Source organism: Pongo pygmaeus, chromosome 1 (assembly GCF_028885625.2).
Source record: "Pongo pygmaeus isolate AG05252 chromosome 1, NHGRI_mPonPyg2-v2.0_pri, whole genome shotgun sequence".
Classification (NCBI taxonomy): domain Eukaryota; kingdom Metazoa; phylum Chordata; class Mammalia; order Primates; family Hominidae; genus Pongo; species Pongo pygmaeus.
Window position 1 is genome coordinate 168,951,448 of NC_072373.2, and position 15,219 is coordinate 168,966,666.

General features: G+C 39.8%; 1 protein-coding gene across 9 annotated transcripts in view; it reads right to left on the reverse strand.

Moving 5' to 3' along the window:
• NFIA (nuclear factor I A) overlaps nt 1-15,219 on the reverse strand; it is a 599,513-nt gene that overhangs the window by 94,016 nt on the left and 490,278 nt on the right. For all 9 annotated transcript variants that reach the window (XM_063654979.1, XM_063654975.1, XM_063654972.1 and 6 more), the window contains exon 6: nt 11,924-12,051. In XM_063654979.1, coding sequence (XP_063511049.1) covers nt 11,924-12,051 — 128 coding nt within the window. The remainder of the gene's footprint in view (nt 1-11,923; nt 12,052-15,219) is intronic.

Below are 15,219 nucleotides of genomic sequence, written 5' to 3' on the forward strand. Positions count from 1 at the left end.
CTTATATAAGTCCCTAAAGAGTGTTAAGACATGAGGGGTGTTGCACAGCCATTTTGATAAATGCTCTCTTCCGCTGGGTTCATGAAATGGCTGAAAGGCAGATGGCAAATTCTGACTGGCATTAAGTCATAAGTAATCATGCTATCCTAGAATTCATTAATCTTGGAAGCTAATCATAGTTCAGTGATTTCTGGGTGGGGCTAACATGGCAGGGGCTGGGAAGACCCTTCAGATTAGAAATGGATATTGAGTTGCCATTTCTTGAATTTCTAATGACGTGAGTGCACTTCCAGCTACACAAATGAAAACTTTAAACTACCTCTCATTACAAGAAAGTAGACGATACCTACAGACTGGAATGTTTCTTCAAAATGAAGAACAAGATGCTTGGACCACAGTAAATCATCAAAGTGTGGGAGTATTGTCTGAATAAATACCGAACATTCACAGCTGTCTGGAAAGCCAGTTCGGCTGAGCGTGCTGGACCACAGGAAGAATTCCTCACTTGACAAAGACCAGAGAATCAAGAACAAAAGTAACACTGTATTTAAAAAGCCCAACGGTTTCAGAGGGTTTTAATTGTTAAGAAAGGGAGGTCAGTGACACTTTACTCTGAAGAGGGAAGCCAATTAATTGTATTAATATTTAATGAGTTTTGCCATTCTACCTCAGTTTAATTTTTCAAGTTTAACAGATGCTTCAAAAAAAATAAAGTGATGTTTTATTCCGGAAGTTTTCTTCCACTTGAGATATACTTTGTGAATCAGTGCTGGAGACAGCCCTCTTCATTTCAGTACTTGGTGTGTCGTTCAGGAATCCATCAGGAAATAGTTTCTGATTTACTCTGTCGATGTGAGCATTTCTCGTAATCTTCCAGGATGTAGTTCACCCAGCATTTTGAAATGGGTGCCATGTCTCTGATTAATTGATGAGTTTATGATGTATCTAAAATCCTTGGATGGACAGAGCTGGATAAATAGGCATTGTTGTAATCCTCTGCTGAGCAGAAAGCAATTGGGATGTGCACAGCTTCATGAGAAACTGCTGCACAGCAGCGTGCTGTACACACTATTGATTGACTCCTGGGATCTGCATGGACCAAGGACTTATTTCTTCCCTCTCTCCCCAATTCCCCATGTAAAAGCCACTTATTCTGGAGTGTTAACAGACTACTTTGTTAAAAACATTGATGGCCAAAAACCACAGAACTTTATTTCCATGTAAATTGATGGTGCTATATTTGGTTATTTAACATTTAAAGAGAATCATCAGTATGCAGGAAAAATATAAGACCCTATGAGAGAGGGAAATAAGTCTGCAAACAATAGTATTAGTGGTATCACTTTTTTACAAATTAAATGAATGTATATGTACACACACATATATATTTATATATGTATGCATATAGCTTAGAACAATGTGTGGCCCATAGTAAGTGCTCAATAAACATCAGTTATTGCTATTACTTATAAAACTCTTATATATTTAAAATTTCAGCAGCAGTGACAAAATATAAGCCAATATATATTTATTGTTAATCAACTTGTCTTGAGTCTACACTGTGTTTATATGATACACATCTACACTGCATTTATATGATAGAACGGAGGAAGTAAGATCACTAAAGTATTTTCATCTTTATATCTGTGGTTAAAACTACCTTCAATTTACGTTCTATAAATATTTAAATAATATTAGATATAGGAAAACATGGTATACTCTTAGGTAAGTATGATCTATTACCTGTCTATCAATGATCGCTCTGTCTTTTTTCTTTCTTTCCTCCTCTTCCAACTATACTTTCTGGTTATCTTACCCTCTGGTGAATTTAATCTCCATTCAGATTAATTTTGTTCCCTCCAAGTAAATTATTTGCTTGTATTCTACCCAATCTATTATCTACAAATCAGAAAACTGCCTGTTTCAGGCAGGGGAGATTTGGGTCCATGAGTATAGTATGATAAACTGTATTTTTGTATATGCACTTCTTGAGGACTTCCTAGTATGTCAGCTCTCTAGATGCTTCTTAGAGATGGAGTAAGATTAGACTCTGATATTACGAAAGGAAGGAAACGGGCCAGTATTCATTGCTGCTCCTTTAACGATGAAATGGCTGATGCACCAGCTATTTCAAGCAGGCACAGCAGAGGACTGTGGTCTAAGCCGCTGAATAAACTCCTCACCCATATGAAGCTTGCTGTGCTCTACATCTTATCTATTACAGCCATTGGGTACTTATTTAACCAGTTACCCTTCCTTCCTTCACTGGGCTGTAAGCTCTTTGAAGGCAAGTTCTGTTTTGTTTATTTTCATATTTCTTCTATCATTTTTGCACAGTTCTTCGCATATAATAGATGCAGAGGTGTAAAATATGTTATCAAATAAATTTCACAGTATCGTAAATTCATATAGTAAGTTTAGGGTTTTCAAAGTATTTACCCCCTAAAAAGGATATACAGTATTTCTTTACAGCGTTTTATTAAATATACTTTGCGTATATTAAAAATATGTATACTGCCCTGCACAATACTTTTACACAGAGCTGATGCTTAATAAATGGTAGCTCTTGTTCTTATCAGCTCATTTGATCTTTTCAAAGCTATGAGTTAGGAAGGCAAGGCTGCTTTATTGTCCTCAATGCTTACATATGAGGAAATGAAAATTCAGAGAAGTAGTTTGTTAAAATTCTCAGGCTTGCTCATGGCAGAATATGAGAATGACTAACTTTTAAAATTCTTAATTTGTACTTTTTCCTCTTTATAATACATTCTATTTCTCACTTATCTTCCTCCCCAGCAAGCCTATGAAGATTGCTGTGGTTGGAATGAAATTTGCTTTAATGTTCCTCCTTACAGTATGCTCCACCCAAGCCACACCACGAGTTGGCCACCTGAGCCATGGGGGCTGTACTGAGGATGATGACAGGCACAGGGAAGAGGATTTCACATATAAACCTAATATATACACTGCATCTCCTTCTTCCTCCCCTTCTAGAATATTTACACAGCTTCATTTTCAAACATGAAATTAAAAATTTGGAGATTTGGGTAATTTATTTATTCAGACAAGACCAGCTGAAATGCAGCATCTGTTTTCCTGAGAGCTTCTGCATTCACAAAATTGTACATCTGGGTTCTCCGATGCAAGTGGAGCAACGCTCATTCGTTTGACAAACGTATACATCACTCTGCTTCTGAGCGCTTGATCCTACTCGAAGGACAAAGTGAGACGTGTGTGATCTCCATCTTATTATTTACTTATTTATTAAACAAATATTGATTGAATGGCTACTAAGTTGCCAGGTACTAGAGGCTTCAGGAATCCAAACAACTTTTTGGATCATGCTTTATCATATATGTATATAACACATACACAGAGTATATGTGTGTGTGTGTATGAGAAGAATATTTCTTTTCCTCTAAGAGGTAACCTTTTAGACTCCAATTACAAAGATCTGTTTTAGGCCCTTTTCTGACATTAAGAAAAAATGGCCTTGATAAAGCAGGCAACGGATTTTTGAAGGGTGGTTACAGTGCTAATTTGGTAATACAGCTTTCCTGTCATAACCCCCTATTTGGGTGAAATTTCTCTGATAAAGAAGGGTTCGTAAAGGAGAGTCCCCTTGTTACTGTACCAATGTCCCCTGGTGCAGCAGTCTCTAATGAGCAGGTGCCAATATGAGAAGAGATCATAGAAGAGGATGTGGTCCCAGATGATGCTTTCCTTCTGCTCCATAAATGCAGAAGAAAAGCCAAGACATCGATCCCATGGCAATGTTCTGTAGCAGTGACTATTCCTACTCCAGCAGGAGATGATGGGAGATTTAATCATTTTCTCTAATATATGCTAGTGCAGTGGAGTGTCCATGATCAACGCACTATTGTTACCAGTCACTGCCTTTTTACTGGCACTGATAATGGGTTTCCTCTGTGTCTCAGCTAGAAGTCTAAGTTGGTAGACTTCCTCCACTCTTACAATTGATAAATGACTGTTGGCAGTCAAATTAGGACCAGCAGCATTGGGAATCCAGGTGAACCTAATATGTGACATTTAAAATTACAACGATTAACATAAGTCTGCAAAATTCAACTATGTTGCCAGTAGTTGTGACACTGACCCCTAGTTCTGAATGCCCTGGGTAGCTGACTGACCAGATGTTTACCGAAATATTCTTCGACAGATGCCTTTAAACAATTTTTTAAAACTGTGTTTCTTAATAATTGTGATAGGAACAGAGAACATGTTATTAAAATACTTAACTTTTTTTTTTTTTTGAGATAGGAGTTTTGTTCTTGTCTCCCAGACTGGAGTGCAACGGCACAATCTTGACTCACTGCAACCTCTGCCTCTTGGGTTCAAGCGATTCTCCTGCCTCAGCCTCCCTAGTAGCTGGGATTACAGGAGGGCGCCACCACGCCCAGCTAATTTTTGTGTTTTTAGCAGAGACGGGGTTTCACCATGTTGGCCAGGCAGGTCTCAAACTCCTGACCTCAAGTGATCTGCCCATCTCGGCCTCCCAAAGTGCTGGGATTACAGGTGTGAGCCATTGTGCTCGGCCTAAAGTACTTAATTTTGACCTTCAAAAATGAGAACAACTTACTCTTTGCAGAGAAATGTATCTCTAAAAGTATTTATAAAAATAAAACTAAATTTATTCCTTATGAAATTTGACTTCAAAACTTTCACTAAACTGTTTTGAAACTTTCAACATGTTGGTGGATGTAACTGTGTCTGTTAATTGTTTTACAATCCCAGTATAATTGAAGGCATTTGGAATTTTGAATGTTTTTCTACAGGAGAAAATTTAAGTAGCCTCTTATGCATATATTTCAAACACAGTACTGAACTTGACTGAAAAGTACTGTAATTTCATGTTTTTTTTACAATAAAAAAATTCGCTTTACTTTTTAGGTCTGCCAAAACTTACTGATATGTCTGTACTTAATGCAGATGCGGTCTCAAATCTGAAAGTGGTGCAACGCAGTCATCCGTGAAGCCCACTGGACCCCTGGTATAAATCGTTAACTTTGGGGACAAATATAACCTGAGAAAGGCTCACAGAACAGCCACAGAACTGCCTTTCAACTTAGGAAGAAGACTTAAATTTATATATACTAACAATCAAAAGACTAAGAGACAAGTCTCACTTTCAAGTGAGACATGAACATTTCTCAGTCTGATTCCATCTAAATCCAGTTTAACTGCCACCTTTTAAGGAAACTATCCCTTATTCTCCAGATGTAACAGCTTTTTTCTTTTACTCCTGTGACACTTAACCCTGTCTGCTTTCAACTACCCTCAGCTGGGTAAGCCTGGCTGCCTCAATAATCCTAATGATGATATTTCACATAATTAGAGAATATTAACTTTCACAAAGGACTTTGGACTTCATTACCTCATCGGTCATAACTTTGTGACAGAGATGGAGCAGAAGGAACAGTTCCCACCTTACAGGTAGTGACTGACACTTGAGGAAATTCGGAGGTTTGCCCTTGGAGACAGGGACTTGCTGGAGTCCCCTCTGTATCTACGCTAGTATACTGCATACAATCAGCACTTAATAAGGATTCAACAACTTGGCTTGGCTTTAATGATAATGATTGGAAGACCAGCCATTCCTTTTCATGCAGCAGGCCCTGAACTGGAGGAATATGGGACAGAGAGAGAGACAAGAGAATTGTTTTTCTTATAGTGAGGTATCTAAGAGTCACCCAGAATCCAATCTTCTCTAATCTATTTGAAAATAGGCTAGATTTCTACCTATCTAGAATTGCTTTAAAGAGAACCTACTTTAACATAGAGAGAACAGTTGGAGAGCATGACATTTAAAGTTAAGGTGGCTTCCAGACAAGTACTGAGTGAGGAGAACCCACCTAAAGGAACAAAAAAGCAGCCTAAATCAGTGCTTTGCAAAGTGTAATAGGCACAAGCATCGCTGAGAGATCTTGTTAAAATTCTGTTGGTCTAGGTGGGGCCTGAGATTCTGTTTTTCTGTTTGTTTCTCTTTTCTTTTGAGACAGGGTCTCACTCTGTTGCTCAGGCTGGAGTGCAATGGCACAATCATAGCTCACTGTAACCTTGAGTTCCTGGGCTCAAGCAAGCCTCCTGCCTCAGCCTCCCAAGTAGCTGGGACTACAGGCACACGCCATTATGCATGGCTAATTAAAAATTTTTTTTTGTAGAGACAGGGTCCTGCTATGTTACTTAGGCTGATCTCAAGGCTGATCTTAAGCTCCTGGCCTCAAGCAATCCTCCCACCTTGGGCCCCATGCCCGGGCAGGGTTCTCTATTTTTAGTAAGTCCCCAGGTGATGCCATGTTGCAGGTCCTCAGACCACACTTTGAGCAGCAAGGGTCTGCAGTGTCTCATATGGGTGCTCCTTACATTTGTAGAAGAGAAAATTTGGTACAGAAATCTGAATTCTTCACAGGTAAGTCAGGGAGGTTGTCTATACTACATAAAATGTTCTATAAAGGATTCACTATTGGGATTCTTAATAAAGAACTAATACTAAACAATGAACTTAAAAAATACAGAATTATTATTTTTTTTTTAAAAAAAGGTTTGATTCACTTAAAGGAACACACTTTCAGGTGAGGGATACTTGTAATAAAGTCAATGCACTGCTGCTCGTCAAGAGGTCCTTGGCTGAGCCTAAGCAATTGTTCTGCTTACAACTTGCTAGTAACTGGATTTGACTGAGAGCCTGCAAATTGAAAGTGTAGTAAACACCAATTCTGACAGTATTCTTGATAGCAAATTCTGCTTTCAAGTTTATTGAAAGCACCCCAAATTCTCTGCTTTATCGCTTCATTCATTCAATCAATATTTATTGAATACCTATTATGGGCTAGACACTGTTATGGATGTTAGAGACACAGCAATGGAAAAGACAGACTAAGTCCCACTGTTCATGGAGTATATATCCTAGAGAGAGAAAACAGACAATAATAGCAGAGAGATGGCCTGGCGTGGTGGGCTTACATTGGTAATCCCAGCACTTTGCGAGGCTGAGACAGGAGGATCACTTGAGGCCAGGAGTTTGAGACTAGCCTGGCCAATATGATGAAACCCCGTCTCTACTAAAAATACAAAAATTAGCCAGGCATGGTGGCATGCACCTGTAGTCCTACCTGCTCGGGAGGCTGAGGCAGGAGAATCACCCGAACCCGGAGGTGGAGGTTGCAGTGAGCTGAGATCGCACCACTGCACTCCAGCCTGGGCAACAGAGTGAGACTCTGTCTCAGAAAAAAAAAATAGTGGATGCAGATGTAAAGAAAGCAAAACAGTGTTGTGAGTTATAGGATGATGGAGGGAGGGTCAGCAGCTATTTTAGATCACTGAGGGCCTGTGTGATGAGCTACTATTTGAACAAAGACCTAACTGCTGAGGGTTATTTGATTTTATAAATGAAAATGATAGTTTACTTTGTTAACAGTTAATACTCTTTGCTTATATATTGTGTCCTATGTATATTTAATAATCTATATTTCTTCTCTAGGTGAAGTTGTATGACAAGGCTTTGGGATAAGGAAAATCGAATATTTTTCAGGTCTCTCTCATGAGTTATTTATTGTTTCTTATTATAATTTTTTTTTTTTTTGACGGAGTTTCGCTCCTGTTGCCCAGGCTGGAGTGCAATGGCACGATCTCAGTTCGCTGCAACCTCCACCTCCCAGGTTCAAGCAATTCTCCTGCCTCAGCCTCCCGAGTAGCTGGGATTACAGGCATGCAGCACCATGCCCAGCTAATTTTGTATTTTTAGTAGAGATGGAGTTTCTCCATGTTGGTCAGGCTGGTCTCGAACTCCCAACCTCAGGTGATCCATCCACCTTGGCCTCCCAAAGTGCTGGGATTACAGGCGTGAGCCATCACACCTGACTTTATAACGTTTTAACTGAAGTACCAGTCCAGGACATGAGACCCTAAAATGCTGCTCCAAATGTTTATGGTAAAAGAGATTATTGAGTATAGAAGATAAACTTAGACTATGAAGTCAGATTTGGTTTCAAATATGGATTTTGGATCCACAGATTTACTATCTGTGTGGGCTTGGGCAAGTCACTTGACCTTTTATGAGTCTCAGCTTTTATCTCTTTAGAGGCAGGATCAGTATATCTTGCATATTTTAAAGGAGGTTAATTTTTTAAAAACCTCTTATACAGTAGGTACTCAATTGTAACTAGAATTTTTCCATCTATTTGAAAGCAACATGAGTATCTGACCCAATGTGGGCGCTGTCTATTGGTTTCTTTCCTGCTTATCTGCATTATCAATTTCTCTGTAATTCTTCATTTGTACAGATAAACAAGAGCTGATGGTATGTGCATTTGTGCTTGATAGAATTTCATAGGACTCGTTTTGTCAATTCATGATTTGCTTCAAAGCTTCGTATCTAACCCAGTTTTGAGATAACTGGGAAACAAAACTAAGTACGAGGGACAAATGCAGCATTGTAAGAGAAGCGAAAGTCATTCTGAAGTTGTCTGATGTTTTTAAACTAACATCATCTTTAATCTCCTATGCCCTTCTTCCCAGATAATAAGAGCTGTGCACTAAAAGTGCTGAGATAAACTAATGGGGAAAAGGATACTACAAAAGACATTTGAAATAGCCCGTGTAATTTACTGCATGTCTGGTTTGTTTTACTTTACATAATCTTCCTGTTGCTCTAGGAAATTTGTCTCTTCTGGCAACCTTTGGCCCTGTTTTGGCCAGGGAGTCCTGAAAAAGCATTTTAAGGCAGGTAAACGGAAACCAAAGCGTTCTGAGTGAGGAGCAGGTACAGGCCTTGCTTCCTGTGTCACATCTGAGGCATAAACACAGTATCCTTAGTACTTGTTTGAGAGAATTATCCCAAATGTAGGCAACCAAGAGGCTGCTGGTGCATTCAGATATACACAACTCCCAACATATTTCTGAAGGTAATTTACATGTGAACCACTAAAAGCCTCCTACTCAATTAACTGTAACCCTGGGGAAAAACTATGCAGGCCTGCATAAGTGTGGGAACAACATAAAGGTGCTCTCTGTGCCAAAAAGGGGATTGGGCTTTATGGAAAATCCCCAAAAAGACCATCTGGCAGCATAAATCATCCATTTAAAATGGCTGGTGTGAGTTAATGACACCAAAGTCACCATGAACATGTGCAACATCCTTCAGTTGAGTTTTAATGTCCCCTCAGGCCTTGTTGCAATTATGACTTTCTGCGCTTGCTGAATATGGCCAAATGTACGTTTATCCACTGTCCTCTATCACTCCCTATAAACATATACCATGAAACTGCATTTTTCTGTAATGAAATGGGGATAGAGAATGGAGAGTCAGTCCAGGAATACAATTGCGAGGGATTCTCTAAGAATATATATGTGTATGTACACACACACACACACACACACACACACACACACCTCTTACCAAAAAGGATTCAGCCATTAAACTTTAGTTGTTTAATGACTACAAAGGATTCAGGTATTGAAACGTTGAAATTTATGATCATTTGAATCATAAGGTACAGACAGGAACATGAATTGCTCTGAATAAAAGAGTCACTAGGTCAAAATATTCTATAATAATCAATCAACCTCCACAGCCTCCAATATACCCAGAGGAAGTAAATGTAAGGACCTAGAGCTCAGTCTCATGATGGGGGAGCTCTGAGTACCTCAACCTAATAAAAGCAGCTTCAATATGCACAAAAATGCATCTACACAATAATCAAGCACAAATGTACCAAACCTATGTTTAATTCTGATTTTCACTGAAGCAGGTAAATTGGCTAGGGCTCTAATTAGCCTTTGAAAAAGGGTTCAAAGAAGTTTTACATCTTTTAATTTTTTAATAGCACATAAACTTTTCATTGGCACTATATAGAGGTCATGCTGACGATGCAGGTAGGGGCAGTGAGAGTCAGCATTTTTCTTCTCATTTAGGACTGGGACTATTTCTTAGGCACTTTAGGCAAACTGATGTGAACACAAATGCGGAGAAAAGACGATGTGTGACCTTCATAGAAGAACCACCACACCTTGAGTGCTGTGGTTGGTACTAATTAGAAACAGAAGGCATGGAAGACTAACACCACCATCTCTGCGCTTCCCATATCACCGTATAATGATCTGCTTATGTGTTTGTTTCCCACCTCTGATTGTGAATTCCTTGAGAGCAGGGGCCATAACCTTCCCATCTATCCTTGAGTTCCCAGAACCTGGCATAGTGCTTCATACAGAGAAAGTCCCCAATGAAGACTATCCAATGAGTGAATGAATGAGAGACTAGGCAGGAGCAAAGCAAAGAGACATTTTTGCATTTTAATAGCAGGGGCAAGATAAAAGACACAGCCAATGGCCTGAGGTGTTTTTGTTTTGTGTTTAATTATGATACAGTAAAATTAACTTGAGCAGGGAGGTATGTACTTCTGTGAAAGTTAACGATTGTATAGATTACTGTCACCACCACAATCAGGATACAGAATGGTTCTATCACCCCAACATTTTCCCTGTGCTACATCTTTATAGTCACATCCCCTGAGCATTGTCTTTTGAAAAAAAATTTAGGGAGGAGACAAGGGAGCTAAGATTTATAGATGAAGAGGTTGGTTCAGAAATTTTCTTGGTGCTTGTCTGTACTTGCAGGGAATTAACTCTGAAGCAAAAGCTGGGGAAGGATGGCCATAGAACAGTTTTTTCATACTTACTCTATGCTAGGTAGTAGCTATGCTAGGAAATAGCTATTAGTACTGTCAGATTATAAAAAGGGAGACACAGGCTCAGAGAGGCTAGGTAACTTGCCCACAATCACACAGCCAGCAGGAGTTAAAGTCAGGTTGACACTCCAACTGTCTGATTTCAAGGCACATACTCTATCCTTTATACCCATTGGACTTGCCATATTCAGGAAGCCATTGGAGAAGATTCCCTCTAACCCACATGTTAGACATCGGTAAGGGTTTCAAATAGTTTTTGCGATCAGACTTATTCATATTACTCCCAAGACTCCAGAGCCAAGATTAGACTACCCCAGGAGATTAGACCAGCAGTCATCATTTGTTCAGTTTAGTACAGATTAGAATAAAGAGAGTTGTTCCATTTAAATAGAAAAAAATCATGATGATATCCAGTAATAGGAAAAATATTGCAAAGTGTCCTTATTACATAAAAATCTGAGTCTAAACTGTAGCGCAAGGAATCCATTCTTCTTTTGAATGTTATCAATCCTGCTGAAAAAGTTGATAGATTTTTATTAGGATTAAAAGATAATTTTAAAAACTAAACCAAAAGATAGTATAAAAACAAAAACAATTGGGAGGCTGAGGTGGGTGAATCACAAGGTCATGAGTTTGAGACCAGCCTGGCCAGCATGGTGAAACTCCATCTCTATTAAAAATACAAAAATTGACCAGCTTGGCCAACATGGTGAAACCCCGTCTCTACTAAAAACACAAAAAAATTAGCCGGGTGCCTGTAATCTCAGCTACTTGGGAGGCTGAGGCTGAAGAATCACTTGAACTAGGGAGAAGGAGGTTGCAGTGAGCCAAGATCATACCACTGCACTCCAGGCTGGGTGACAGGGTGAGACACCGTCTCAAAAAAAAACAAAAAACAAAAAACAAAAACAAAAAAACCAAAACAAACAAAAAAACCAAAAGCAAATCAAATGCTGGATTGTGGTGTAGGGGAAAATATGTAGAGTAGAAAATCATACACCATCTCACCAGTCTTGCATTTCAGTTGAACTACTACTGCTTTGCACAGCCATCCTTTTATGAATGTGGCAATCAGATTACAATACAAACAACTGCTCATCCTGAAAAAGTGAACTACCTTGAGCTTTCTTTCTTCACTTTTATGCATGGCATGGGACCCCATATGCATTTTCAGTTTCACAGTGTTAGCCACATGCCCGTGTCCCCACTCTGCTTACCTGGCTCCACTTCATGCCATCCACTTGACTGACTGCCACTTCCTGGGGAGCGCCCTTGGCCTGTATAAAATGGCTCCTCACCAGGACTGTCCATTTCATCCTCCACAGACTTGAGGCGCTTTGTGGAGCTGAAATAACAAATGGGTGCATGTTTAAAAGCAATCGCAACCACCTTTCTCTTGGACACTGCACCTCTGGTTGAAAGAAAGCCAAGGGAGGAAGCAATTGGGCAATTTAGCGTAGTTCTAGGACCCCTTTTAAACTTCTGTTCAGTGTGGTGAGTCACTGGATGTAGAACAAAGTCTTGGGTCTGTGTTGTTCCAAGTGTCTGAGTTTGATTTTTATTGTCAATCAAGTTGCTGCTGCTGCCACATCCTGTTCCTGTTTCCTTTGAGGAATAAGTGGCTGGCTCTAGCTCCTGTCTCCACCTGGAAGTGTTGGGAGTAAGGCCACATATTTCCTATCTCCACAGGTGGTGGCTGGGGCCTGGCCATCAGCAATGAACCTGGGCATCAATTTAATCCCTGCTGGAACCCCAGAAAAGATAAAAAGCAGGGCTCGTGATCCTTCAAGAAAAGCTTGGATTGGGCTGGGCATGGTGGCTCAAACCTGTAATCCCAGGACTTTGGGAGGCCGAGGCAGGCTGATCACACTTGAGGTCAGGAGTTTGAGACCATCCTGGCCAACATGGTAAAATCCTATCTCTACTAAAAATGCAAAAATTAGCTGGGCGTGGTGGCGGGCACCTGTAATCCCAGCTACTCGGGAGGCTGAGACAGGACAATTGCTTGAATTGAGAGGTGGAGGTTGCGGTGAGCTGAGATCGTGCCACTGCACTCAAGCCTGGGCGACAGAGCAAGATTCTGTCTCAAAAAAAAAAAAAAAAAGAAAGAAAAGAAAAGAAAATGAAAAGTTTGGATTGCTTTTTTTTTTCTTTTGCCACATTTTCCCATCTTCCACTTGGAGTTGTTCATTCAAAAAAACATTTACTGCACAGCTAGTCCAGGTCCTGCTCTAAACACTAGAAATAAATCAGTGAACAAAACAAATAAAAAGGAAGGAAGAAGGAGTGTATTGTCCCCTGAGAACAAGAGACATAAAAAAAGAGTGGCCCAATGACTTTTATGTGCTTTCTCTATACAAAGATTATCAAAACAAAGTTTTATTCCATCAGGGTAGGGATTTTCATTTTTTGGAGAGGTATGGTCAAGAAACTTCCAGAATATATCTCATTTTTTCCAGTTGAAGGACTGAATATTCTCCCCAATTTGAGGCTTCAGGAGTGAAAATGTAGTGAAATGCCGCCTGCTGCTATGCTTGCTGTCGTCGTTTTAATTGAATGCCACAAAATCAGGAAGTTTGCAGGGGTGATAAAACTGTCAAATCTACCCATATTATTAGGACGAGTAGATTTCATATCTACTGGGAGGGCTTGTTGGGAAATCTCTTCTTCATGTTTCAGGGGACAGAATTTTTCGTATGTTTCATTCATGAAATACCTACTGTGCGCATCCTACATGCCAGGTGCTGTGCAAAGCGCTGGGATACAGAGATGAGTCAGACATGGAGACAGAGAGGCAAACAAAACTGTGCAAAAGAGAAATATAGGAGTTATGATGGAACCACACACAGGGTACAGCGGGTCACACAATGGAGACAGTGATGAGCCAGGGGTTCGGGAAAGGCTTCCTGCAGGAAATGGCTCCTGAGCTATCTTCAAGAGTGTCAAGGAGACAGGGAAGAATGAAGGAAAGGGCAGAGGCAGGGCTGCTATACAGCTGATGTACGACTCAGGCAGCCATTTGGTATTAAAAATATTATCAACAGGCAAACTGTCATTGTCTCAAACTCCATACATTTCTTCCAACCTTGCCTCCCCTTCTTTGTCCCAGACACCCTCACAGTCCGAAATCTAAAGGGTTAACGTCTTGCAGATCAGGAGCATTCCAGGACCTAGCCAAAGAAAGCTGTGCAAGCAGGGCAGTGTCTGTTCTAATTGGTATGCTCATGTCACACAGGTTATCAGATATTTCGAACATAACCCCCAGAAGGGAGGAGCCTATCAGGAAGAAGCCACATTGTGAGTGAAGTGTGATATGTTCGGAGAACTGCCAGCTGTTTAGGATGGCTGAGGTGGGGAAGAAGGGGCACAGCGAGTGAGAAGGGTGGAGGTTATAGAAGATATTGCATGTCTGGACTTTCTCCTATAAGCAATGTAGACTCCCCGAAAGTGTCTAAACAGGGAATGACAGGGGAGTTCTATTTTAGAAAAGTGACTTTGGTAATTGTGCAGATGACAGATTTAGAAAGGCAAAGGGGAAAACAGGAAAATGGAGCCTAGGGCAGGGAGACAGTTAAGCTATTGCAGCAATCTGAATGAAAAAATGTGGAGGGCCAATTTATGGCAAGAAATTCTAATTATTAATGTTGGCATTCCAGTATTCTTAGCCATTAAGTTCTATTCTCATTAAAGCCAGACCACAGGAAAGCAACATAACTGTGCCATGCTAGCTTAGTACTCAAAGGAAATGCCTTTAATAGCTTATTTAATGTTCTTTGCTTGGCTTTCCTTGAAAGTTCAATGAAAAATAGCCACTGAAGAACTTTTCTATATTTTATATAAAACTACATCTAATGGGAGTCCTTTATAAGAGGATATACACAGAGAATTCCTTACAAAACATAACCAGAAAAATATGGTCTCTCTGAACAAATTTATCTTGTTTCCTTTTATTAGAAATGCAAACTATATAACCCTTTTTGCCCCGGCAACCAGGAAGCTCAGGGCTAAACTTAAGGCATAACTCTTGGTTCAAGCTCCTGCTATAACAATTTTTTTCCACACGGTTTCTGGCCTCTTTCCACATTTAATATTACCTGTTGTTTTAAAATGCAAAGCCACTTGAAATCATCTTGGAAATAGAAAGAATACATGTTAGAAAAAAATAAACATTTCCCTGAAGTACTCTGGCAAATAAAATGAGAAGCCTATATGTTCTGATGGGGCTGTAAGATCTTTAGGGAAAATGACTATATACTTTTTAATCTCTAGTGCCTACCACAGTGTCTGGCTAACAGAAGATACTAAAAAACTGCTGAATTGGGCTACTGACTTAGAAACAGCCATACAAATACATGCGACATGGATTCATCCAAGTATCATAATTCAAATAGATCTAGCCCCAAAGGCCAACTCCATTGTCCATCATTCTCCCATTATTGATACTTTTCTGAGTTTTTAAAGGTTTTGATTTCCTTGGCATCCTCTAATAAAATGCAAATACCCCAAGCCAGTA